This window comes from Hermetia illucens, chromosome 6, assembly GCF_905115235.1.
Source record: "Hermetia illucens chromosome 6, iHerIll2.2.curated.20191125, whole genome shotgun sequence".
NCBI classification, from domain to species: Eukaryota; Metazoa; Arthropoda; class Insecta; order Diptera; family Stratiomyidae; genus Hermetia; species Hermetia illucens.
Genome location: NC_051854.1, coordinates 83605606 through 83631112, shown reverse-complemented (window position 1 = coordinate 83631112; position 25507 = coordinate 83605606). Strand labels below are relative to the sequence as shown.

Sequence of the window (25507 nt, the reverse complement as noted above, 5' to 3'; positions counted from 1 at the left end):
AGAATGATGCCCATTGACATCTTGGCAGCTGAGATGACGAATATATATAATGCGAAGTCTAACTCTCCTTTATCGCAGACGAAGAATGCCGAAAGGGAGAGATCTCTAAATAGATGGCAAGAGCGTTAGGAACGCTCGGGAAAGGGTCGGTAGACACACAGACACATCCCTGCTATCAAAGAGTGGTTGGAGAGACTGCACGGTGAGATTAATTATAATCTTACTCAGTTTTTCACAGGGCATGGAGGATATCGCCAGTACCTGTTCATGTTTAAATTAGATACCTCATCCGATTGTCCAAACTGCGATGGAGTCCCAGAGGACCCATAGCATATATTCTTCCACTGCCCAAGGTTTGTGGAGGAAAGGAAGAACCTAGAGGAGACTCTAGGAGAGGTGCTCGTACCATCTGGTGCGAAGAATGTTAGAAAGTCAGAAAGATTGGGATGCAATCAACTCCATGGTCGTATCTATCCAGAGCAAACTGCGAAAGGCAGAGGAGACTAGAAAAGCACGGTTACGTACGCCGCGTAGATACGAAAGGGGACCAAGCAAAAATGAGCTGACTCCGCCCCGTGATGTAATACCTCCGGTGGTTCAACGGGGCTTGGGGGGAGTCGGGGGTGGTTTTAGTGGGTAAGAATCTCACACGCTGCGAGTCCAGGCCAGTGTCTTTAGAAGATTTCCACCTCCTCAAAAAAAAGAAAGAAAGAAAGAAAGAAAGAAAGAAAGAAAGAAAGAAAGAAGAAAGAAAGACAGACATTGAACCGATTTTAATAAGGTTTTGTTTTGCAAACAAAACCTTAAAAAGATGGGACTATCTTTTCAGTCTTCAAAAGAGACTCCTATTGAACTCCTCTTAAATTCTTCTGCCTAATATCTGGGATTTACTAGAATAATTGCTCCCAACCTTGTTACACATTTTAGATTTCTACAATTTCGTATTATCAAAGCAGCCACAGAAATGAATTATCTAAGAGAAAGTATAATCGAGATTTAGACGAAAGCCATTCGCAAATATTATTTGCAATCTATCCTCAATTGAAGCCCCTCGAAAGTGACTAAGGCACGAACGGGCAAACAGAATGAATGGATGAAATTATAAAATGTTGTTTTGAAATAATTTTCATTTGCTAATTGTAGATACAAACACTGAATCCGAAGAAGGACAGAAAAGATAATCCATCTATTACTGCTTGCCATAGTCGTTCTCTGGCTTGAATGGTCTTAGTGTCCTTTAGAAGTTATTGAAGTTCTCTAACAATGAGTGAAGTGACAACAGTAGAAAGTTGTTTTGATGGACTTACTCATGTTTGCAATAATTATTATGAAAGTATTCTGCTCTATGGTACGGAACAAGGCTCTGTGGATGTTTTATTTCCATTGACTATAACAAGGCTCTTAAGGATATTCTCTCTTTATCGGTTGTCTGCAAAATATCTTTCTATTCCCTCAAAGAAATGCAAAAAAAATTAAGCTATTCAAGTCTATTCCTTAAAATATTTAATTGAATTAAATATTCATGAAGGTTGAAATAATCGTTTCTGTCTCCGTGAATAAAGTCCGCCTTCATTTAAAAATCAAATGGAATACTGTTTCTCGATTTAATGATTTGAATTGTGTTTAATGATGGTAGCCATAGAATTCAACGAGAATTTAGCGAGGAATCAGCTAGTATTTGCAAGATTGGGATTTTAATTGGGGAAGTTTGCAGGTATAAATTAAGGTAATATTACCTGCCCCCAGCAATTATTATTAAATACCCAGCTCAATCATTTTGTCAGCAAAGTATATATTTTATTTAAATTTATTCAAAAGATGGCCCAACAGTCGGTTTTCTACCTTCGTGGTGTGATAACTTGATACTGTGCCGTGGGCTTTCAGGCATTTGCTTTTTCCCTTATACGGAAAGAACTTGGAACTAGAAAAGTAACTTATGTATTATATTTACAGCGCCAAGTCTGTGCATGTATTTGTTTTTCTATCTCGGCTAGGAAAAGGTCATTGTTAATGGCGCGAGGGTCTTAATTGGGACTGGGTTTCAAATATACACCATAGGCGTCAATCGAACTCTCATATTCAATCTTTTCCGGTTACAAAGGGTCCCTGGGTGGCTTTTGAGGCAGTATCCTCGACAGCGTGTCAAAGACAAGTGGAAAGAGTACCTCCTTGTCTTATTACCAGGAAACGTTTATCCTCACCGTTTGCTGACCAGGATGTGGACACGAAAACTCATAGCTCCACCACAGATATACCACCTTTATTGTGGAATGTTGCACTAAGCTAAGCTGCCCCTTAGCCACGACCTTGTCGTGGTGGGGGGCCGGTAGTTTAATAGTTTACTACTATAATAAGACTGTCCAAAATGAATATGGAAGCTAAGAATTTTAACTTTCCAAGTGATAAGTGTCCGGACGTGGTCAAAGGGTAGTATAGGTCCAAGGACGAAACGTGTATTGATACCCACGATGGAGCATAAAACCAGAGAAACGTCTGTTGAACCAACACCAACAGCTCTACCACCAAACTCTACCTCCACCTCCACGTGGTGACCGCTGGGAGCACTTTCTTAACCAAAACCTGCACACGAAGAAGGGCGAAGGCGAGTCTCCCGCTCGTAAAAACGGGACTAATTGTACCAACTGTTTCTTTAGTTTAGGGGTTGGGTAGAGCTGACCACCCTACACGGAAAACCGATGTTACTAAGTCACAGAAGGAGCTTCGGACAGGATGGACTTTAAAACGACGAACGTGGCAACGACAACGGAACGGGAAGGATGAAGGCGAGTCCCCCGTTCCTAAAAATGGAACAAATTATACCAACTGGTCGTCCAAATTGGCGGTTGGGTAGGGTTGACAACCTTATACGGAAAACCGAAATTACGAAGCCACAACAGGACCCTCGGACTGGACTGACAATACAACGATGAACACGGCAATAACGACTTGTGCATTTTCTCATGGAACGTGCGCTCCCTTCACAGAGATGTACCATCTCTGCCAAACAACTAGCCGATACCCTTCCCAATGTAGGGCTGATGTAACAGCATTGCAAGAGATGCATTGGACTGGGACCGGTTTCCTGGAGAAGAGTTACTACACTATGTATTATAGTGGCCAACCATGTGCTCGGAGTAGGTTTCTTAGTTAGCCCAAAAATGATACCTACTGTTATTGGTTTGAAAACATAAGAGACTCTGCACGTACGAGAGCAATTTAGAAATATAAGTCTCATTCACGTTCACGCCTCTACAGAGGAGACTTCAGAGTCGGAGAATGATACCATCTACGAGGCAGTAGAACGAACGCCCGTAACCTGTCTGAAATCCGCGCACGGTTGTTGGCAGCCAGCAGAGCCTATTTCAGTTCCAAAAACTGTTCCACTCGGGTCAAAGTCGTTCAATAGGGTCAAAGCTGTCACTGTACAAAACAATAATCTTACGGGTCCTTATGTATTCCTTGGAGACTTGGGTGCTTAGCAAGAAAAATTGCGAACTCTTGGTCGTGTTCGAGAGAAGAATCCTCCGAAGAATTGTTGGCCCCCTATATGAGTATGGATGATTCCGTAGTCTACAAAACGACGAAATCTATGAGCAATACCATGACCGTCAGGTTCTGGATAAAATCCGGCTCAACAGGTTGCCGTGGGCGGGTCACTTAATTCGTATGGATTAAGATAATCCAGCCCGGAAAGTCTATAAGGGTAATATCTATGATAGAAAAAGAAGATGAGGTAAACCCTACCTGAGATGGAGCGATAGCGTAGGTCAGGACGCCAGACAACTTTTAGGGATATCGAGTTGATGAACTTCGGCGCAAAACCGGGGTGTGTGAAGTTCCTTATTAAGGCAGGCCTAGACCGGATACCGGTTGTTGCGCCGTTGATGATGATGATCAACAAACAAAACCTTATTAAACTCGGTTTAGTGTCTGTCAATCTGTCTGTCACACGCACTTTTCTCAGGAACGGCTATTCGGATTGACACTAAATTAGGTGGGAACTGTGAACGCCCATGCACGCAGCGAGTCAAATCGTTCTGTATGGAAGTTAGGGGGGGGGGGGGAGGGGATCCCCATGTATGTAATAGGAGTGTAAAATTGTTTTCACTGACTATAGTAGTAGCTAGTAGCTTCCAAATCAAATCTGAGTTTCGAAACGGATTAGGGAACGGGTAAATGAGAGGGTCATTAAGATGTTACTTAAATTAAGGGGCCATTCTCCGAAACTACAGATCAGAAAAATCTGGATCGTGTGTAAATGCGGAAACCAACAACTATCAGACGAATAAAAAAATCCTCGTCGGAGTAATCGCAGAGATTCTCTCTTTGCAGCAGAAAGACAGTGAACACCCTTCGTATCATTGTGCAGTAGTGCGCAGAGTTGATGTCCTCGCTTCATCTGTTTTTTTTTTTATCGATTTCGAGAAAGCTGTCCACATTTCTTACAGGGACTGTATCTGGAGTGCTCTACGCTGAAGATGCATTTCAGAGATACTAATAGCTATTATCATAGCGAGATATGATAGCCCGAAATATCACATACTGCATGCAAGCAAAATCTCCGAGCAATCTGGTATCGAAACAGGAGTACGCCACGGTTGCATTCTATCACCGATATTTCCCTTTATCGGTGACGATCTTCATGCCGCCTTGACGGGGTAGTAGAAAGTTTCAATGGAAGGCGTCATCTTATCTTAAACCTCTCGACTATGCTGATGATATCTGATTGCTTTTTCACTGAGTCATGAACCTTGATTTGGAGAAAGAGGTAAGAAGATTCGAAATGCAGGTAAATACTAGCGAAACCACGGCTCTCACCCCCTTCCTGTGGCTGCGTATTACTAAAAGTAAATATAGTGGAATTCCATTTTACTGTTCCCACTACAAAATATCCAAAAATGAGACCATATTTGTGTTTCGACAGTTCTGTTTATACACAGCTCGTAGAGTATAGACATTAATAAACCCGATATTTAATTCCATGCAGTACTGACACTTTATCTTTTAGGGAATAGTAATTTGATGCATAATAATAGCATGATTTTAATCAAATTTTTCAGTATAATGCTCCATACTAATACCGATACTACTGTGTACCTAGGATGAACTTAAGGAGGGTTCGCGGTAAATTTTTAAAATATAACAATGTACTATTATTATTAATTTTATTTGAGTAGATATCCTATCGGAGAATTTGGAGGCCTAGATATCGTGTGCATGAAGCATCATAGTTTTTTTCAGATTTTTGGGTTGTTTTTGAAATCCTTCATGCAATTGACTCTTTTTGGACACCACACTATTCTCCTTTGCAATCAATCACAAAACTAACATTTGCTTCGAAAATAACTAATCGATACCTCTTATTTGATACCCTACATGGATATAATCCGTGAAATTCAACCCCCCTTTTTGTGTTTGGGGACGACCATTACGTTCAACGTGGAATAACGTAATTCACCACATGTGTGGAGATTCCTATTTCCACTTTTTTATCAAATTTCGTGTCAATTGATGTCAAAGGCTATAATCAACAAAAAAGGCGAAGAAGAAAGCAAAGATGAGAATTCGCCAGGAGGAAACAGTGGTGGAAAACCTCAACACAGTCGTCATTGACGCTTATGAGGCCAGCTGTCCGGCTAAAACAGTAATGTCATCAAGAGATGTACCATGCTTGAACAGGAGCCTGGCCAGAATGAGAACAGAGGCACGGAAATTTTTCAACTAGATAAAACAAACTGGGGCAGTGGTACAAAAATGCACCGACCGCGTTTAGTAACGCGATCAGGGAAGCAAAACGGAACAGCTTCAGGGAATTCTGTGGAGGGATCGAGCAGATTACAGAAGCAACCAGGCTTTACAAGGCTGTATGCAAAGACGGGGCAGTATCATCTGTTTGCTTGAAGAAGGAAGATGGGACATTTAACAAGAATGAGGAGAGCAGAGTACACCTGCTTCTCAGTATTCATTCGCCGAGGTCCTACTCTACGGTGGCAGGCAGCATTCCGCCTGACACCCCAACAACGAATAAAAGAGGAAGAAACGAGAACTGGAAAATAGCAAAAGAGGTATGCTCAGAAACTAGGCTAAGGTGGGCAGTGGGAACTTTTAAACTACTGAAACCATCCGAAGTAGAAGGCATTTTCCCAGCACTAATTCAGAGAGGCCAAGGAATCATTTTAGCGTCTCTTCTGAGGGTAGTAAGGGAGCATAGCACTGGGATATATACAAAGGGTATGAGACGGGCAAAAGTGGTCTTTATTCCGAAAGCGAGTAAAGATGATCCTTTTCACACTATATCTTTCAGACCAATTTGCGTAACATCGTTCGGACTTAAAACGGTCATAGACAACTGTATTAGAAGGTTCTAAAGCGTAATCTGCTACATCACTGTCAACACGCTTACTGGACAGGACGGTCAATTGAAACTAACTGCTCTGTATCAGCTGACAGATGTATTACAGGATGCGATAGAAACAAAAGAAATAGCACTGTGTGTGTTTTTGGATATCGAAGGAGCATTCGACAACAGATCTCACACAGAAAGACAAGATGCCCTGAGCCGCAAGAGAGTGGGAAACACCCTGGAATTCTGGATGGGCAAAATACTAGAAAGCAGCAAATAGAAGTACCGACAAGTACGAATTCTATTGTTATGAACACTACTCAACGTTGTCCATAGGGTGCGGTACTATCGTCGCTTAAGTGCTAACAAATACTGGAATACAGGTCCAGCGTTACGCGGACGACATTGTTTGCAGGTGCAAATATGAGGATACCCTATGTGATAGAATCCAAACTGGAATAAAGGTGGACTACGGATAAATCCAGCTAAAACCCGCATAGCACCATTTACTAGTAGACGTAAGCTTGATCACCTGAAAGCCATAAGGTTACATGACATGAAGATGAAACCAGAAACAGAGGTCAAATATTTGGAAATTACGCTAGATCAAAAATTACTCTGGAAAGCACATGTTGGAAACACTTCTAGGTCCATAGCAGGAAAAAAATGGGGTTGCAGCCCCAAGATACTTCTTTGAATATATACTGCAATAGTAAGGCCAATGATTACCTATGGAATGGCAATCTAGGCAGAAGGAACCGATTTGAAATAATAAAAACTTGTTGTTTCTTTTTCGTTGGTGTGAATGTTTATTCTTGCAAATACCGATATTTCGGGAACCACTTGTTCCCTTCATCAGTGCTAACAAGTTCAGAAGAATAAATATTCACACCAACGAAAAAGAAACAACAAGTTTTTATTATTTCAAATAATTAATCGTTGGAAACACCGCATAATTTCACTCAGAGAAGGAACCGAACTCAGTACACAAGCCAGGGAATTATACAAATTCCAATGACTAAGTTGATATGGGAATGCTTTGAGAGATTGAATACACTCGGTTCGTCCAATAACTTCTGGATACTATGGGTTTCAGGCCATGTTGGGTTGGAAGGCAACGAGGCAGCCGACGAACTAGCCAGGAAGGAAACAGGGATGCCAGAACCCTTCTGTGGAATCGGAAATGGTTTCATGGCTATGACCCTAAGAAATGAAGAGGAATGGTTGAGGGAACTATACTGGGCTGGAGCGATCCAGGGTGTTTATTGGGGGATACGAGCCCATGCGCACAAAGGATTGCTTAAACCTCACCAAAAAGAATCTTCGCATCATAGTTGGAATTCTCACTGTTCACTGTCGGCTAAACTATCACTTAGGGAAGCTAGAGGTATCCACGGACACTGCCTGCAAGTTTTGTACGGAGTGCGATGAAACCTCTATACACGTCCTGGGACAGTGTTCGGCACTTGTGCAAAGTAGGCCAAGGCATATTGGAGAACACTTAATACCAGATGGAAAGTTGAAAGATCTGGAAGTAGGGAATATACTAAAGTTCCTGACGGTTATAGGCTTGCTTAAGATACTATGATTAATAGATAGCGTAGGAAAAGGGGCACAATAGTTCTTTAAGGAGGTGGTGCGACTTTCCCTTAACAGAATAATAATAATAAGGGCGATCTGTCCAATGTGGAGATATAGGAAAAGATCAAGCTGATCCCGACCTAAAAGATCAAGGAGAAAATGTCAACAAGATTCGAACTACCCAGAAGGGTGACCTCATATTTGTGGTGAAAAATCCAGCTTGGGCAAAACGGAAGGCTTTCGTACCCAAGTTAAGAATGGGGCGAATAGCACAGTACGGGCCCAAAAACATGAGATCTATATAGAATGTAAGGATCTCGACAATGTGATATCCAAAGGAGAAAGTTTCACTACCTTGAAGAAACGATTAAAATTGTAAGAATTTTCCGAAAAGTCTACTGTAAGTTGTGAAAAATCTATGGCAGTACTCAGACGGCCACATTACGAGCACCAGTGCAGGCATCACAAAAATTATTGTCGGTCGGAAAGTTTGAATCGCCGTCTGAGAGGACAGATTTTATTACAGAGGCACTTCGAATGTTTCATGTTTGGATGGTGGTGGACGTGCAGTCGATAAGCCAAACAAACGTAGTTCAAAGGTCATTGCCGGTGACTTCAACGCTTGGGGTACTAGAGAATCAAGTGCAGGTGTAGTATATTAAAAGCTTTTATGTTGGATATAGCTCTGACCAATAGAAGTAATGAAAGCACCTTTCTGAAAAGGAAGTTTTACTCACTGACTTTTGTCAGCTCTACTCCGGCGTGTGGTATGTCCTGCTGCTTCAGCGAGGTTTACCTCCACAGCAATCTTCTTTGAACCGCAGGTGGAGTCACCGTGCAGAGCACCAGCATGGTGGAAACTGATTAAAGATTTTGGTTGGTATGCAAAAGTTTTGGATGAGCAGACCTTCACAGAGCTGTGAATAGACCATCCTAATAAAGTATGCCCATTTACTGAAAGTGCTGCCCATATTACACAATGCATCGTCTCAGCATGTAACGCGTCTATGCTTATGAGGTGTTTATTTCTTGGTAGAAGAATCAACTACTGGTGGAGTAGTAAACTGGCCATCCTTCGATCAGCCTGGCACCAAGAGAGACTAGCGGTTCAGAGCGCGGTAGGCAGGATCGAGGAGGGGTAAAAAGCACGCTTATAAGGAAACCCGCAAATCCCTAAAGGTGGCTTTCCAGCGGAGAAAGAGAGAATGTTTCAAATAGCTCTGCTCGGAGGCGGACTTAAACCTTTGGGAGAGCACCTATTGAATCGTGGCGCGAAGATTCAGAGGACTTTCATCTTCGTAGATTACGTGCCCTATCTTTTTGTTATAAATCATCGAGTGGTTATTCTACCAGCAAGCGAGGGCACTGACGCCTTCCAACGACCGCTGAACGTAGGGGTAATTCTGCTAGTAGCCAGAGACGAGCTGCGGAAGATCAGTAGTAGAATAGGAGACAGCAAAGTTCTAGGTCTGGATTGCATACCGAATATGACCCGTAAGCTTGCGGTGAAATCCATACCGGATATGCTCCCATAGTTGCTCCAAGAGTGATTGTCCGAGAGGATATTTCCTGTCCCATGGAAGCTTTAAAACTTGATACTGTTGATCGATTATGGGTAAAATCCTAGAGTGGATAATCTATAATGGTTAGGAGCGGAGGACAAGGAGGAGGAGGTGTTTTAGATTGCCATGAAGAATCATCTAACAACCTTAAAAGGTAGCGAAATTTTACCATTTGGTAAAGAAATCGCGAAAAGATCGCAACGGACTCAAAAAACTGTCTGCAGTAGTCCCGCACTATTTGGGTCTATCACATGCAATGAAGCTGTTCAAATTGGCGATTTAGCATAGAACAGCAGATACTTTTCCTAATTTCTCTTTTCCATATTTTCTAAAATTGGCTAATTATACTTACATATCATAGCACCGGCAGTATACATTTGAGCACAGCAAACCGCTGATAGGCATCTAAAGAAGACATGCAATTCATATGATACAACATGACCAGTCATATTACCGCAAAATATTTGCGTTATCATACCAAATAACATCACACTTTTAGGACTAAAGCTGCAAGAGAGAGAGAAAAGAAAAATACATTAGAATCTTGCTTAGAAACAGGAGTGGGGGATAATCTTAATAAATTTTGAATTTACGTCATTAAGTTGCCAACAGGAACTTGTTGCAAACTTTACTAATTTCCTTTTCTTGGGAACATATTTGTAAAACATGTTCCACGGTTCCAACCTAAGTTCGGGTAATCAAGGGGGAAACTTCATCCCCTTGTCTTCAGGCTCGCCTACGCTGTGCACCTTTATTGTGCTACCTGGCATAATTATCATATCTTGGCTCTGAATTTCTGCAAAAAATACTATGTACTCCGACATCCAACATCCTTCCGGGATTCATACATAAATCAAGATACATAACATAATTATTTTTGATATCTTATCTGACATTCATTCAGATACATATGGGGCTGTAATGTTTGCTTTTTGCAAATGACTTGGGAGGGAGGCATTCTCATCCCCTCCTCTGATGATAATAATTTGTAAGCAAGAACAAAATAATTAATTCTAATCTTATACAATGACTTCATTATATTTTCAATTACTCTTATTCCTGCATTGGTCATTTGAGCGGAGGACGTCTCCCCGCTTACGTGACCTTAGTTTTCATCTACCCTTAAATGATGATTAATGATGTTCCCATGAGAACTGGAAAATGCTAGCAATGGGGCAGGCTCTCATGATATGTAGAGAGAAATTGCGGTCTAAGCAGCTTTTGTTGGCGGCATACATTAACCATAAATGTATCTGTTGGGGAGCTCAGGGGCCTATCTAAATTAATCATTTCATTAATATGATTTTTATTATCCGAGCAGCTCGAAAAAGTATCAGATGAGAGTGTAATGAAGTCTTTTGGGTTGGAAAGAATTGTAGGTTTTTGTTGGTCCTGATGGGATTTTTGTGAAGAAAGGTTAGTTTTTGCTCTGAAGAGAGTGGATTATATGTTGTGATTTGAATCATATCTGAGCTTCTAAGATACTGCTCTCTTGCTTCCACTCAACATTTTTTTTTGAACATCAATAAGATTCTAATCTATCTTTCATGGAAAGTGCAGGAAAGTATGACTCTGTGCCATGTGTGTATGTTTGTGGTGGGGGAGAAACATAGCCTCTGAGCACTCAAACCATAGCGGCCCATTTGAGTTGACTCCCCCATCTGACGAAATATCCCAGATAGGGTTATGTATCGCAGGATTTCCGTTAGTGGATGTGATGCCACCAAAGAACCGATGTTTGATGCGTCCATTCGGTGAGAATTCCTTTAGAAAATACTTCATAGATTCGGCTTCCTTATTGGAGGATGGACATATATTATCTTGTACAACCTTTTATTATAGGAAGCTTGTTCCCAGTTTTTGCAGACAACTTTAGTCAATGCTAGTGGCACTTCAATTGCTGGTTCCAGTTGCGTCATGGGGAAAATTGAACCCATTTCCCTCTACACCACAGTGATCACTAGAAATAGAGTTCAATAGGTTTCTATGTTCATGAACGATTTTCAAAGTGATCAAAGGACTACACAATGACCTCAGTGCAGCCTGACAGTCACTGCAGATTGCGGTGCGATTGCCTTTTACCCACTCGTCAATCATCCAAGTTGCCACCATTAGAATCGCATACACTTTAGCCTGAAAGACCGTAGCATATTGTCCCAAACGAAAGGGACCTTTCTCGTTTTTACTCGAGAGGTAGACCCCTTCCCTGGAAGCCTCTTCTGTGTATGAGCTATCGCTGTAGAAGACCTCCTAGATCCAGCCACACATTCCTCCGGGACTTTCTAGTTTTCTCTATACTTTTCAGGATAATCTTCATAACCCTGACAAAGCCTGAGGGTCATGATGTCGCTTTTAGATTTCGTCGTTATGTAGGCTACGGAATCGTCCATCCTCATGTAGGGGCCCAAAAATTCTTTGGAGGATTCTTCTCTCGAATGTGGCCAATAGTTCGCAATTTTTTTTGCTAAGAACCCAAATCTCCGAGGAATACATGAGGACTGATAAGATCATTGTCTTATACAGTAAGAGCTTTGACCCTACGGTGAGACATTTCGAGTGGAACATCCTTTGTAAGCTGAAATAGGCTCTGTTGGCACACAACCGTGCCCGGATTTCATCATCGTAGCTGTTAGCGGTTGTGATTTTCGACCCTAGATAGGATAAATTATCAACGGTCTCAAAGTTGTATTCTCCTATCTTTATTCTTTCCTTTTGACCAGTGCAGTTTGATGTTGTTGGTTGGTTGGTTTTCGGTGCTGACGTTGTCACCATATATTTTGTCTTGCTTTCAGTGATGTGCAGCCCAAGATCTCGCGCCGCCTGATCGATCTGAATGAAGGTAGGAGTCAGTTTGTACGTCTCGGGTCGTTCTTCTCATGATACCGATATCGTCAGCATAGACCAGTAGTTGGATGGACTTAAAGAGGATCGTACCTCTTGCATTTACCTCAGCATCACGGATCACTTTTTCCAGGGCCAGGTTAAAGAGGACCCATGATATGGCATCCCCTTGTCATAGACCGTTGTTGATGCCGAATGGTGTTGAGAGTGGTCCTGCTGCTTTTATCTGGCCTCGCACATTGGTCAGGGCCAGCCTAGTCAGTCTTATCAATTTCGTCGGGATACCGAATTCTCTCATGGCCATGTGCAGTTTTACCCTGGCTATTCTATCATAGGCGGTTTTAAAGCCGATGAAAACATAGTGCAACTAATGTCCATATTCCAACAGTTTTTCCATCGCTTGCCGCAGAGAGAAAATCTGATCTGTTGCTGATTTGCCTGGAGTGAAGCCTCTTTGGTAGGGGCCAATGATGTTCTGGGCGTATGGGGCTATCCGGCCTAGCAAGATAGTGGAGAATATCTTATAGATAGAGAGAGATACTCGGCAACGTAATACCTCTATAATTGCTGCACTGTGTTATGTCTCCTTTTTATGTATTAGACAGATAATGCCCCATACCTTCAGTACCAGTTGGTGGCTCATTTGGTGCAATTGGTCGCCTCCATATTTAACCAATTCGGCTTTAATTCCATCGGCTCCTGCCGACTTATGATGTTTAAGCCGATGAATTTCACGGACTGTTTCTTCTATACTTGGCGGTGGCAGTATTTGTCCGTTGTCTTCAATTGGCGGGACCTCCAGCTCGCCGATGTTCTGGTTGTTCAGTAGTTCATCAAAGTACTCAACCCATCGCTCTAATGTGTCCATTGTGTCGGAAATCAGATTTCCCTCTTTGTCTCGGCAGGATGATCATCGAGGGGTGTAAGACCTGCTGACTTGTAGGTAAAGCTTTCGCGCCTGGTGCGGTTGCTCCCTGTACTTTTCCGCAATCCGTTATCATTTGTATTTTGATGTAAGCTATGGGAGCCACCGTATCGTCTGAATACGGGTTCCTTCCTTATTTGGCTGTTAAAATCCCTAAGTATGATTTTGATATCATACTTGGGATAGGCTTCGAGGGTCCGCTTAACTGCTTAGTAGAAGGTATCCTTCTCCGACTCTGCAGTCTCCTCTGTAGGGGCGTGAACGTTAATGAGGCTTATATTTCTAAAAGTGCAGGTTTCATTTTTTGACTGACTAAGAAACCTACTCCGAGAACATGGTTTACTGGATGGCCACTATAATATATGGTGTAGCGACTCTTCTCTAGGAAACTGGTGCCTGTCCAACGCATCTCCTGTGACGTTGTTATTATACATCAGCCTTATATTGGGACAGGGTAGCGGCTAGCTGTTCAGCAACTTCATCTCTCTCTATGAGAAAATGCGCAAATTGTTATTCCTTTGTGTTTGCCGGGTTCGTCATTGTGTTATTCGTCCAGTCCGAGGCTCCTGTTGCGGCTTTGTAATAAGTTTGTTTTCCACTCTCGTGCAGGCAAAAAAAAATATGGTCTGGTAAATCGTTTCCCAGATAGGTAACCCTTATTGTGGTCGAGGGCAGTCTATCACCTTCGGACTCATGATTTCGACGGGATAATCTCTCGGCATTAACAATTTTGACCAAAAATTCAGCATTGATAATGGTTTCCATGTCATAACAGAGGTGGATGTTCCTGATAATCCCATATCTGTAGACACATCTAAAAGGTATAAAGACTTTGACACACCCCCACCCCCCCACTGACAGGATCCTTGATCCTTGAACAGGACTTTCACGCTTCTCCAACTGGCCTAAACAGGATGAACTACATTCTGAATATTAACTGATTTGATTTCGTAATGTAGATGCAGTGAGTTAAGTTTAGAGCAGAGTAGTTTCAACGACCTTAATTCTCTAAGACCGAATAACTGTTCCTCTGGGATTCAATATCATACAAAAGTGGTACTTCCGCCTCTCTGGAATGCAGCTGTTCCACAAAAGTTTTAGGAGTCGGGTTGTTTGACTTAAAATACCCTATCCCAAAAGCGAATAGTCCGACAGCTGTCAAGCTTAGCAAGTGTCTTTTGAAGGCTAGGGTTAACTAAAAGTCATATGGATTTAATACCACTAGCGTCATCTGTGTGTTAGTCGACGAACTTTTTAGCTCAGCTGCTATGTCTTTAATATGGACATACATCTGAAAATTTGGAAATTTATGAAGGATATTTTGAATTGACAGATTTGCGAAAAGAAAAATGTGCATAGAAGGTCCTTCCCATAAGATGGGCACAAAACCTTTATACCTGAGGCGCCCAGGTTTCGGCAGTTATGGGAAAGGATTAGGTCCGTGGAAAAACGGAGTATGACTCTATCCCAATCCGGTTGAAAATGTGGAAAAATGATTAACAATACACACTACATAAAGTCCGTTGATGTGAAACTTCCACCGTCTGCATGGACACACTAGGGGATAGTACCTTGATCTTTAGTTCCAATCATTTCTTAATCTAACCTTCGAGCCTTACAGGTCCTTCTATCCCACTATGGGTAATGAAGCCGTAACCGTCTCCTTTTAGAAACCAAATCACATTTCACACCTATATATCAGAGAATGACGAGGACGTTTGTGTTATGAGTCCCTTTCTTTCTTCCTTTATTATTGGTGGTTTGGGTTATCGGAATTATATCTGTGGGAATGGTTCTATAGTTTGTACTCAACTAAGTTGCAGTTACGAATTTATCTCCATGTCTTTACTCCCAAGGGATTAATAATTTCAAAGTAGCTTTCCGCACCTCAGACTCGTATTCTCCTATCTACAAATCTATTGCCGATATCCTTAAACCTTTCGATATACATCGGTCATTGACATAGTTAACTCCTGCTGAGCAATAAATTTCAGGTATATCCTTTTGATAATATGATTACGCTACCCTTAAGCATGGATCGGCTCATTTTATTGCCGCAGAAATGAAGGTATTCGCATCCAAGAAATCCCTCATCCGAAAATTAAATATATAAATAGATAAGAGATCTTCACGATAAATTGGCAACGGAAAGGCTGTCATGCACACCCAAAACACAATTTTGTCAAGTAGTTCTTTGAAATGTCAGAATAAGGTGGAGAGGTTATTACCAAAAATATTTTGAAGGAAAAGGATTCAAATTGAAGGATGAGATACGAGTTATTGTATGTATCTACTTGTGAGGAGGCTGAGAGTAATGTCAATTTATTCAGTCACCATTTTAAGTTACATAAGAGGGACAATATGTTTTTCCGGTGTTTGGGCCTCCATACATGGGATCCTTTTGTGCCATTAGATGGGGACAGAGTCTATTGAATTTTTCAGTATTTTTCTAAGAAATGTGTTCAGACTTTTATGAACTTATTGGAAGTATCTGTCGTGTATGAATAAGTGAAGAGTTTCAGACAAGTTTTTGCTGGAATTTGCTCTCTCTGATAAGCATCCATATGAAACATGAGTATACTCATTGCTTATTTCGCAGAAACGCCTAATAAAACTTCCATCTTATATAGTTAAAAGTTTACATAATTTAATATGGCGCATAAAAATGGAAAATGGGCTTCTTTTTTACGTTTCAAATTTTCTATCTCTATTTGCCTTCTGAATGTTCCACCGTCTGGCTTTTAAACCAATCGAACTCTGGTCTTTGGGTTACCATAAATGCGCTCAATTTATTCTGAAAATTGAATAACACGGAGGAGGTGGGGAGAGACGATTACAATTGTAAACTTTATTGTCCTATCTCTAATAATACTGGGACATTTTTTTCGTACTAACACGTACGTAAATATACATGGGATAATAACTATATCAGCAAAAGCAGTGAGATACTTCTCGATTTTGTTGGCAACCTGTTAGGAAAAGGTGTTAGAACTTATCAACTTAAGGCGGCCTGGTCTGTTTATTTTCGGACGGGCCAAGAGTGTTGATTAGTGGCTTTCGAGCGGTTCATGGCGATCCGGGGTGACTTTCAGTTGGTTTGTTTCCGGTGGACACCTTGCCACGAATCCACGCCCGGAGGACGACAACCGAAATGACGTGAAAGTTATCAAGACGGACGAAAGGGGAACATTAATGGTTCTGTGGCAGACCCGATGGAATAACTAAACGAAAGACCATAACCACATAACCTACCTACGCAGGTGTAGCCTCGACGATTCCGAAGCATGCCCAACTTGCCCAGGCCAAAAATAAAATGCAGAACATCCAATATTTTTCACATACGCTCGTGATGTGGAGGTAACAGAATTCCCAGCCTGCGTTTCCTGGAGGATCCCATGCAACAGACCGGATATATGGCAGGACATAATCATCATCATCATACAGCATCATAAAGCTGCAGATGGGGAAGGATGAAGGCGAGTTCCCTGCACCTAAAAACGGGACAAATTGTTCCAACTGGTCTCCAGGTTGGGGGTTGGGTAGGGCTGACAACCCTACATGGGATTCAACTTGGTACGAACTCACAGCAGGAGTCTCGGACTAGACGGATAAAACAATGATGAACCCGGCAACGACAAAGGAATAACGATTTGCGCATTTTCTCATGGAACGTGTGCTCCCTGTACAGAGATGAAGCTGCTGAGCAGCTAGCCGATACCCTGTCCTAATATAGGCCTGATGTAACAGCGTTACAGGAGATGCGTTGGACAGCTACCGGTTTCCTGGAGAAGAGCTGCTACACCATATATTATAGTGGCCATCCAGTAAACCATGTGCTTGTAGTAGTTCTCTTAGTCAGCCAAAAAAATGAAACCTGCTGTTATCGGCTTCGAAAACATAAGTGAACCGCTGTGCACTCTGCGTTTGCAAGGCAAATTTAGAAATATAAACCTCATTAACGTTCCCGCCCCTACAGAGGAGAAAGATATGAATCAAAATCATACTTGGGGATTTCAAGGAATTAGTTATGGAGCCTGCATACAGGCGATAAGCTCCTATAGCTTATGTCAAAATACAAATGATAACGGACTTTGGATTATTCAATTAACAGTGTCAGACGAAATGGTTGTTGGAAGTACCTGGTTTGCGCTGAAAGTGATCCATAAACAAATGTGGGCCTCTCCAGACGAGACCACTTTTAACCAAATTGACCACGTGTTGATCAAACGCCGCCCCCTCTTAGCCTTGATGAATGTCAGAACATATAAGGGGGCCAATATAGACTCGGATCACTATCTCGTTGGCATGGTGCTCCGAGCTCGAATAATAACTCCACCCAGAATTCCCTCTGACAATCAAGTGAGAGTTAACACAGAAGCCATCCACAACACAGCCCTCCGCAATACCTATTAGAGGGAAATGGATGCCGCAATAATCGCAGTCAACAGAGATCCTGGAGATGAAACATCAACAAATGATCTTCACAATCACCTGAAGAACGTTATCATAAATACGGCCAGTAGTACAGGGAGCAATCGCCGAAGGCCATCAAGTCAGAGGGATGAAGCCTACACACCTCGATGTTCATCCTGCCGAGACAAAGAGGGAAATCTGATATCTGACAGAATGGGCACATTGGAGCGATGGGTGGAGTACTTTGATAAACTACTGAGCAAGCAGCACATCGGCGAGTTAGAGGTTCCGCCAACTGAAGACGACGGACAAATACTGCCACCACCAAGTATAGAAGAAACAACCCGTGCAATTCATCGGCTTAAAAATCATAAATCACCAGGAGCTGATGGAATTATAGCCGAATTATTGAAATATGGAGACGACCAATTACACCAAGTGGGTCATCAACTGTTACTGAAGGTATGGGGCAGCGAATCAATGCCTGACGACTGGCAAAGAGGCATTATCTGTTTCATACATAAAAAGGGAGATATCACACAGTGCAGCAATTATAGAGGTATCACGTTGCTGAGCGTCATCTATAAGATATTCTCCGCTAACTTGCAAGGCCGGATAGCCCTATGCGCTCAAAACATTATTGGCCCATACCAAAGAGGCTTTACTCCAGGCAAATCAGCAACGGATCAAATTTGTGCAGTGAGCGATGGAAAAACTGCTGGAATATGGACATCAGTTGCATCATCTTTTCATCGGCTTAAAGACCGCCTATGATAGGATAGCCAGGGTAAAACTGTACACGGCCATGAGAGAATTCGGTATCCCGACGAAATTGATAAGACTGACTGGGTTGACCCTGACCAATGTGCGAGGCCAGATAAAAGCAGCAGGATCACTTTTAAAACCATTTAACATCAACAACGGTCTAAGGCAAGGGGATGCCCTATCATGCATCCTCTTTAACCTGACCCTCGAGAAAGTAATCCGTGATGCTGAGGTAAATGCAAGAGGTACGATCCTTATTAAGTCCACCCAAGTACTGGCATATGATGATGATATTGACATCATGGGAAGATCGAGCCCAGATGTACAAACTGCCTTCATCCAGATCGAGCAGGCGGACCGAGATCTTGGGCTCCACATCAATGAAGGCAAGACAAAGTATATGGTGGCAACGTCAGCACCAAAAACCAGCCAACCAACAACATCAAACCGCAGTGGTCAAACGGGAAAAATAAAGATAGGAGACTACAACTTTAAGACCGTTGATAATTTCTCCTATCTAGGGTAAAAAATCACAACCGATAACAGTTACGATGATGAAATCCACGAACGGTTGTTGTCAGCCAAGAGAGCCTATTTCAACGTACAGAAACTGTTCCGCTTGAAACGTCTCACCATAGGGTCAAAGCTCTTACTATACAAGACTATGATCTTGCCAGTCCTCATGTATTCCTCGGAGACTTGGGATCTTAGTAAGAAGAATTGCGAACTCTTGGCCGTGTTCGAGAGAAGAATCCTCCGAAGAATTTTTGGCCCCCTATATGAGGATGGACGATTCCGTAGCCAACATAACGACGAAATCTATGAGCGATACCATGACCGTCACGTTGTGGAGTGATGGCGTAGGTGAGGACGCCAGACAGCATTTAGGGATATCGAATTGGTGGACCTGTGGGGTGAGCGGTTGAGGTGGTACGCGGATGCCCTTTAATACACAGGCTCGAATCTTTTCAGATTTTTCGGTTGAATAGTTTCTGAGAATGGGTACGTGAAAGATATGATCACTTTCGACCCCCCGCACTCCCCACTTTTCCAACAGATGTTCAAACTAAAACTGGTAAAGTACTAACCATTTGATACCCTACATGACTACATTTGTTGAAAAAAAACTTGCACTCCCCTTTTGCATGTATGCATTTGCATATATGAATGGCATATGGCGACATTGGGCTGAAATTGCTGAGGAGTACTGCTCCTTCTCGCTATCGGTGACGCCTGCTGTCTTACCCGGGGGACGCGGAGGACTTCTCAGCTCAAAGACTTGGACCCCGTTGATGACATTTTACCACTCATTACTCATTCATCGCTTCAAAGACCTTGAATAAATTGCGCCTGATTTGGGACGCCTCCTGTCCCAGCAATAAAGATAAGGACCAGTAAAACCAAGGTTCGACAAGTCATCGTATCCCAACCATATGTTTTAATAGCTAGATTTACAGGCTTTGATCATTGCTCAAGCTACACAACTTCCTGCGGCTTTGGTTAAGACACGTTGCCGATTTTGTTGACCGGGATGACAAGACTCAAAAACCTTTTTCGTTTCCAGTAATGAGTTTACTTGTTTTAGATGGTGAAGTAATAGTTTGAGAGGTGCGGAATGTCTGATGCTAAGCGTCCCAGAAGGTATGGAATCTTTTTTCCACTAGTAGGCAATGAAAAGCTTAGTAGACAGGGAAATGAACCAGTCCAGATTCTGAAAAATAAATAAAATCCCTTACTCGTCATCAATCTATAATTCAAGACCTTCTATGAAAAAGAAACGTTTCCAATTTATGCAGCCATAAAAAGGGAATTACTAATTTTCCATTTAGTTTCCCTTCTTCTTACGCTCCCATTAATGCTATCTACTTGTTCAACCAAAACACAACAAATTCCACATTCCATGGTTTTCAAACTGCTCCGTAAAAATGGCATCACTCAAAATTCCTAATTTAATATTCGGCCTAAATTCCCTTCAGCCGAAAACGTATGGCCAAACAGAACGTTGAACTTTGGTTGAAACAAGGATTTTCATCTGCAAGGATCAACATGGAAATAATCATTGGGTCCACATTCTGAAGTAGTTGTGCAAATCACGACATAAATGCGTTTGTTATCCTTTTATGGTTCTTACAAAAGTTAGCAGTTTCTCACAGAAGTCAATGAACGGACAATTTATTGGAAAAACTCCTAGAATTTATCTAGACAATTTTGTCGAAGGAGACATTAAATAAAATTCTGGAGATATCTCGTCGGAATACCAGATCCCTGACTAGATTGAAAATTCCCAGGGTAATTAATGATGTCCTTTTGATAAACTGAAAGCTGTTGAGCATTTTGGGTTTTTTTCGGGTGGTTGAATGTTGACATTCCAACAGGGTGGATTTTGGATGATAGCGAAAGTACTTTTACCCCCTTGCGAGTCGTTTTAAAAACGAGGAGCGAATAAATGCCTTCTAAATTATCAAGGGAACTTTGAAGTGAAGTCTGTCGTCTAGCCTCATGCCTCCGGAATTTTTGGCCAGGACGTTTTCAGATATATTATAATAAGGAGAATGATATCGTGCAGAATAGGATTGGCTCGCATTTTCAAATTTGAAGTATTTCAATGTACGCTGATAAGGGGGATTTCCCTACTAAATCTTTGGGCGAAAAGGATTAATAATATCGATTCGAGGAAATACAGTAAAAGTCTATTAAGGGCCGTTTAATCATTTATGAGGCACCATCCCAAGTAGGATTACGCAATGCGTTCAAGGATGGGAATACTTGAACCCGAACCCGATCAAGTTAGAAACAAGTCGGGAAACCGGAAACTTGACGCTTCAAGTATAAAAGGTTTTGTGGTTCCCTATGTGAGAAGCATAACGCAGTTCTGCATTGGCTGACAGCATTGAGTAGAAATATTTAAATCGCTCAGTGCTGTCAGCTTAAATAACCTGCCCAGAACTGAGCAAATTAAATATCTCGGGCCAATGTTATCAGCCAATGCAGAACTACGTTTTGAAATTGGTTCACGCGTTAATGCGACCTGGATGAAGTGGCATTCCACAATGGTGTTCTTTGTGATCGACGTATCAGCGCACGTCTCAAATCTAAAATTTACCACAATATTGTCCGTCTGCCGCTCTTTATAGTTCTGAGTGTTGGCTGACTATAAAAAATAATGAACGGCGTCTTGCGGTAATGGAGACGAAGATGTTGCACTGGACTGGTGGCGTGACAAATTTTGATCACGTTTGAAATGAGGCTATTCGCGATCGATCGATGGGGTTGCACCGATGATGGAAAAATTGCGAGAGAGGCGTCTTCTATGGTATGGTCACGCAATTTGTGCTAACGAGAATTCACTTGTCAAGATTGGTCTGAACATCGAAGTCGATGGTAAACGACCAAAAGGCCGGCCGAAACAACGGTTGCTTTATACGCTGGATGGGGATTTAAAAGCTTCGAGGTTACACCCAGATCAGGCATTCGATAGAGCCAAATGGCGAAATAGATCACGACGAGTCCACTCCGCTTGTGAACGGGACAAAGGCTGAAGAAAGAGAAGAAGGGAGAGGTGAGCGGCAGCCATATAGGAATTGTAGCATAATTGCTATCCAGCCTCGTGAAGTAATATCTAACGAGAGTTCCACGGGGTGAGCGGTTGGAGGATGCACTTGTGCGTTTTAGTACGTACGTGCGGATTTTCGTCCACAGGTTGTGCACATTAGCGGTTTCTGCTGATGCCTTTGCAAGGTTCCACATCCTGACTTAGCCGAAAAGAAAAGTTAGACATAGGTTCGTCCTAATTTATCAAATGTAACTCAGCAAAAAGGGAAAATTTTCGTGCTCGGTGGAAACTGTTTATTAAAATTATTCAAATATTCTTTTTTGGGAAGTAACTGTCCACTTCATCTCCTCAAACTGAGGGAAATATATTGCAACTCCAACCATGATGTATTTGAGGTGTGGGATCAGAATAAAGTTGATGCACTATGAACTGTGCCAAAGAAATTACATAACCGAAACTCGAAAGAACGAAATATTCGAGAAAAGCAGAGCGAACTAGACTTTCTGGTTCAAAGAGCATCCCTTCACTAAAGGTAAGGCTTTAATGAGGTATAAAGGAAACTTGGTCTCTTTCATTGTGGCTAACAACAACATATTTCAATGTTTTTAGGTCTCAGCTTCCATTTAATCGAAGGATAGTGGTTCAGATAATGGGGCCAAACCACTAGAAAGATCTCAACTGATCAGTTTAAAGATAATTACATCTTTCATCTTTTCCGAATGATTTCAATGGATTGTCATTCAGTTTAATTTACGTCGGCAACTTTTCCAGGGAAAAGGGGACAATTTTGATTAATTGCTTGAATTATGGCATGGGGAATCATCTCAAGTGGAAAAAGGCTGGCTGTGGCAAGGATAAAATTTGTCGGGCTTCATTCTACTCTGAAAAATGTTGTATTAATTAAAGCCATATTACCATATTTTTCTTTTGTCTGAAAATTCAAGGATAATGTCTTTTTAGAAAAATAAATGAATGAACCCTGAATTGCTAATTCTATTTGGAAAGTAAAATTATTCTGAGAATCAATGAGAAAAATTGAAAGAATTCATTGTTTGGAATTGAAATAAGAATAATTTGGGACAACCCAAACAAAAAGAAAGTAAATTATGTTTGACAGACCATTCATTACTGAAAGGTAGGTTGGTGGCAACGGATAATCTAGAAAAGCCCATATACAATGAAAAACTTGAAATGTTCAATTCGTTAACAATTAAGGAAACATCGAGGACGTCATGATTTATGCTTAAAGGAGGAGCGTTGGCAAACTATTCGAAGCATGCGAAGAAATACCAAGTTCTTTATTCCTCAGACTGAAGATAAATAGAAATAATAGCCCCGAAGTGAGAAGTATAAGGCGTTCTAGGTGGTGATTACAAGGAAATATAAAAAGAGCGGAAAATGTCGGAAGTAAACCCTACAGGAATCTCGACCATGGATTACACTGGTAAGGGTAAGCGCTCACCGCCGATCACCAACCCTGATTTGCTGCGGGATATCATTAGCACTCTCTTCCCACAAGTTTCAAGTCAACCGAACGTACCCACTGTCCAGATAGATCCTGGAAGCCCCGAAGAAGAGTGCCGTAAAAAAGCCCCTCGTTTAGACGGCATTCCGAATAAAGCACTGACAGTGGCCGTCGAAACAGTTTCAAAGTAGTTCGCTGAAACATTTACGACGTGCCTCATAGATGGGATTTTCCCAGAAGAGTGGAGGAAACGGTAGCTTGTGCTAATCCCGAAGCCAAATAAACCTTTGGATGATCCTTCGTCTTATAGACCTAGGCATCGGAAAACTTTTCGAATGGGTCATCTTCAATAGACTTCTACCAATCGTAGAAAAGAAGGGTGGTCTCTCAGACAGGCAGTTCGGACTCCGGAAGGCAAGCTTTAGTGTCAATGCCTTCAACATGGCAATGGAGGCCAATAAATCTCGCGGTAGTTACTCTCGACATGAAGAATGCCTTTAATACGGCAAAATGGAGCAAAATAATTGCAGCTTTAACCAAATTGGGCGCTCCTAAATACCTGGTCCATATAGTCATGGAATTTCTCCGGGGGAGGATATTGAGCTACGATTCGAAATTAACCGTGAAGGTTGGCCCACAAATATTGAAGTTCCACTGAAGTGATCGAAGTCGATGAGAAGCGAGAAGAAGGCTGCGGTAACTTGATACATTATGAATTTGCGAACTTTTCGGCTCTACCCTGGCCAAGTTTAAGATTTAGAGAGATGACGAAAAGGTTAAAGGAGATAGAGAATTCAAGTCTGCCCTTGTTGTTGAACCGACACCACCAGCTCTACTACCAAACCCTATCTCCACCTCCACGTGGTGATCACTGGGAGTTATTTCTTCATGAAAAATTGCAGACGGAGAAACGGCTGAGTCTCCCGCGTCTAAAAACGGAACAAAATGTACCAACTGGCCTTCCAGGTTGGGGGTTGGGTAGGGCCGACAACCCTACATGGGAATCAACTTGTTGACAAACTTACACGGAAAACCAAAGTTACGAAGCCACGGGAGGAGCCTCGGACAGGATGTATTTCAAAACAATGAACCCGGCAACGACAATGGAATAACGATTTGCACATTTTCTCACGCATTTTCAACGTGCGCTCCCTGTACAGACCTAATGCTGCTGACCAGCTAGCCGATATCCTATCCCAATATAAGGCTGATGTAGCAGCGTTGCAAGAGATACGATGGACAGGGACCGGTTTCCTGGAGAAGAGCCACTACACCATATATTACAGTGCCCATCCAGTAAACCATGTCCTCGGAGTAGGTTTCTTAGTCAGCGAAAAAATGAAACCTGCTGTTATTGGCTTTGAAAACATAAGCGAGCGGCTATACACTCTCCGCTTGCGAGGCAAGTTTAGAAATATAAGCCTCATTAACATTCACGCCCCTACAGAGGAGACTCCAGAGTCGGAGGAGGAAGCCTTCTACGAGGCAGCAGAACGAACCCTCGAAGCCTGTCCTATATATGATATCAAAATCATACTTGGGGATGTTAACAGCCAAGTAGGGAAGGAGTCCGTATTCGGGCTACACGTTGGCTCCCATAGCGTACACCAAATTACAAATGATAACGGACTGCGGATTATTCAATTAGTAGTGTCACACGAAATGTTTGTTGGGAGTACCTGGTTTGCGCGGAAAGCGGTCCACAAACATCCGTGGGTCTCTCCTGACAGGATCACTTTCAACTAAATTGACCACGTGCTGATCGAACGCCGCCACCCCTCAGCCTTGATGAATGTAAGAACATACATGGTGCCAATATAGACTCGGACCATTATCTCGTTCGATTAGTGCTCCAAGCTCGAATTGCGACACCACCTACAATCCCCTATGGCAATCAGGTGAGAGTGAATACTGAAGCCATTCACAACACAGCCTTCCGCAACACCACTAAGGGGGAAATTGATGCCGCAATAACCGCAGTCAACAGAGATCATGGAGATGAAGCATCAACAAATGATCTTCACAACCACCTGAAGAACGTTATCATTGATACGGCCAC

At 42.2% G+C, this 25507-nt stretch overlaps 1 protein-coding gene across 4 annotated transcripts in view; it reads right to left on the bottom strand.

Annotated features, from left to right (window-relative positions):
- The window catches only part of LOC119659993 (organic cation transporter protein-like), a 276402-nt gene that overhangs the window by 58466 nt on the left and 192429 nt on the right, over nucleotides 1-25507 (bottom strand). For all 4 annotated transcript variants that reach the window (XM_038068368.1, XM_038068365.1, XM_038068367.1 and 1 more), the window contains one exon: nucleotides 9839-9993. In XM_038068368.1, the coding sequence (XP_037924296.1) occupies nucleotides 9839-9993 (155 nt within the window). The remainder of the gene's footprint in view (nucleotides 1-9838; nucleotides 9994-25507) is intronic.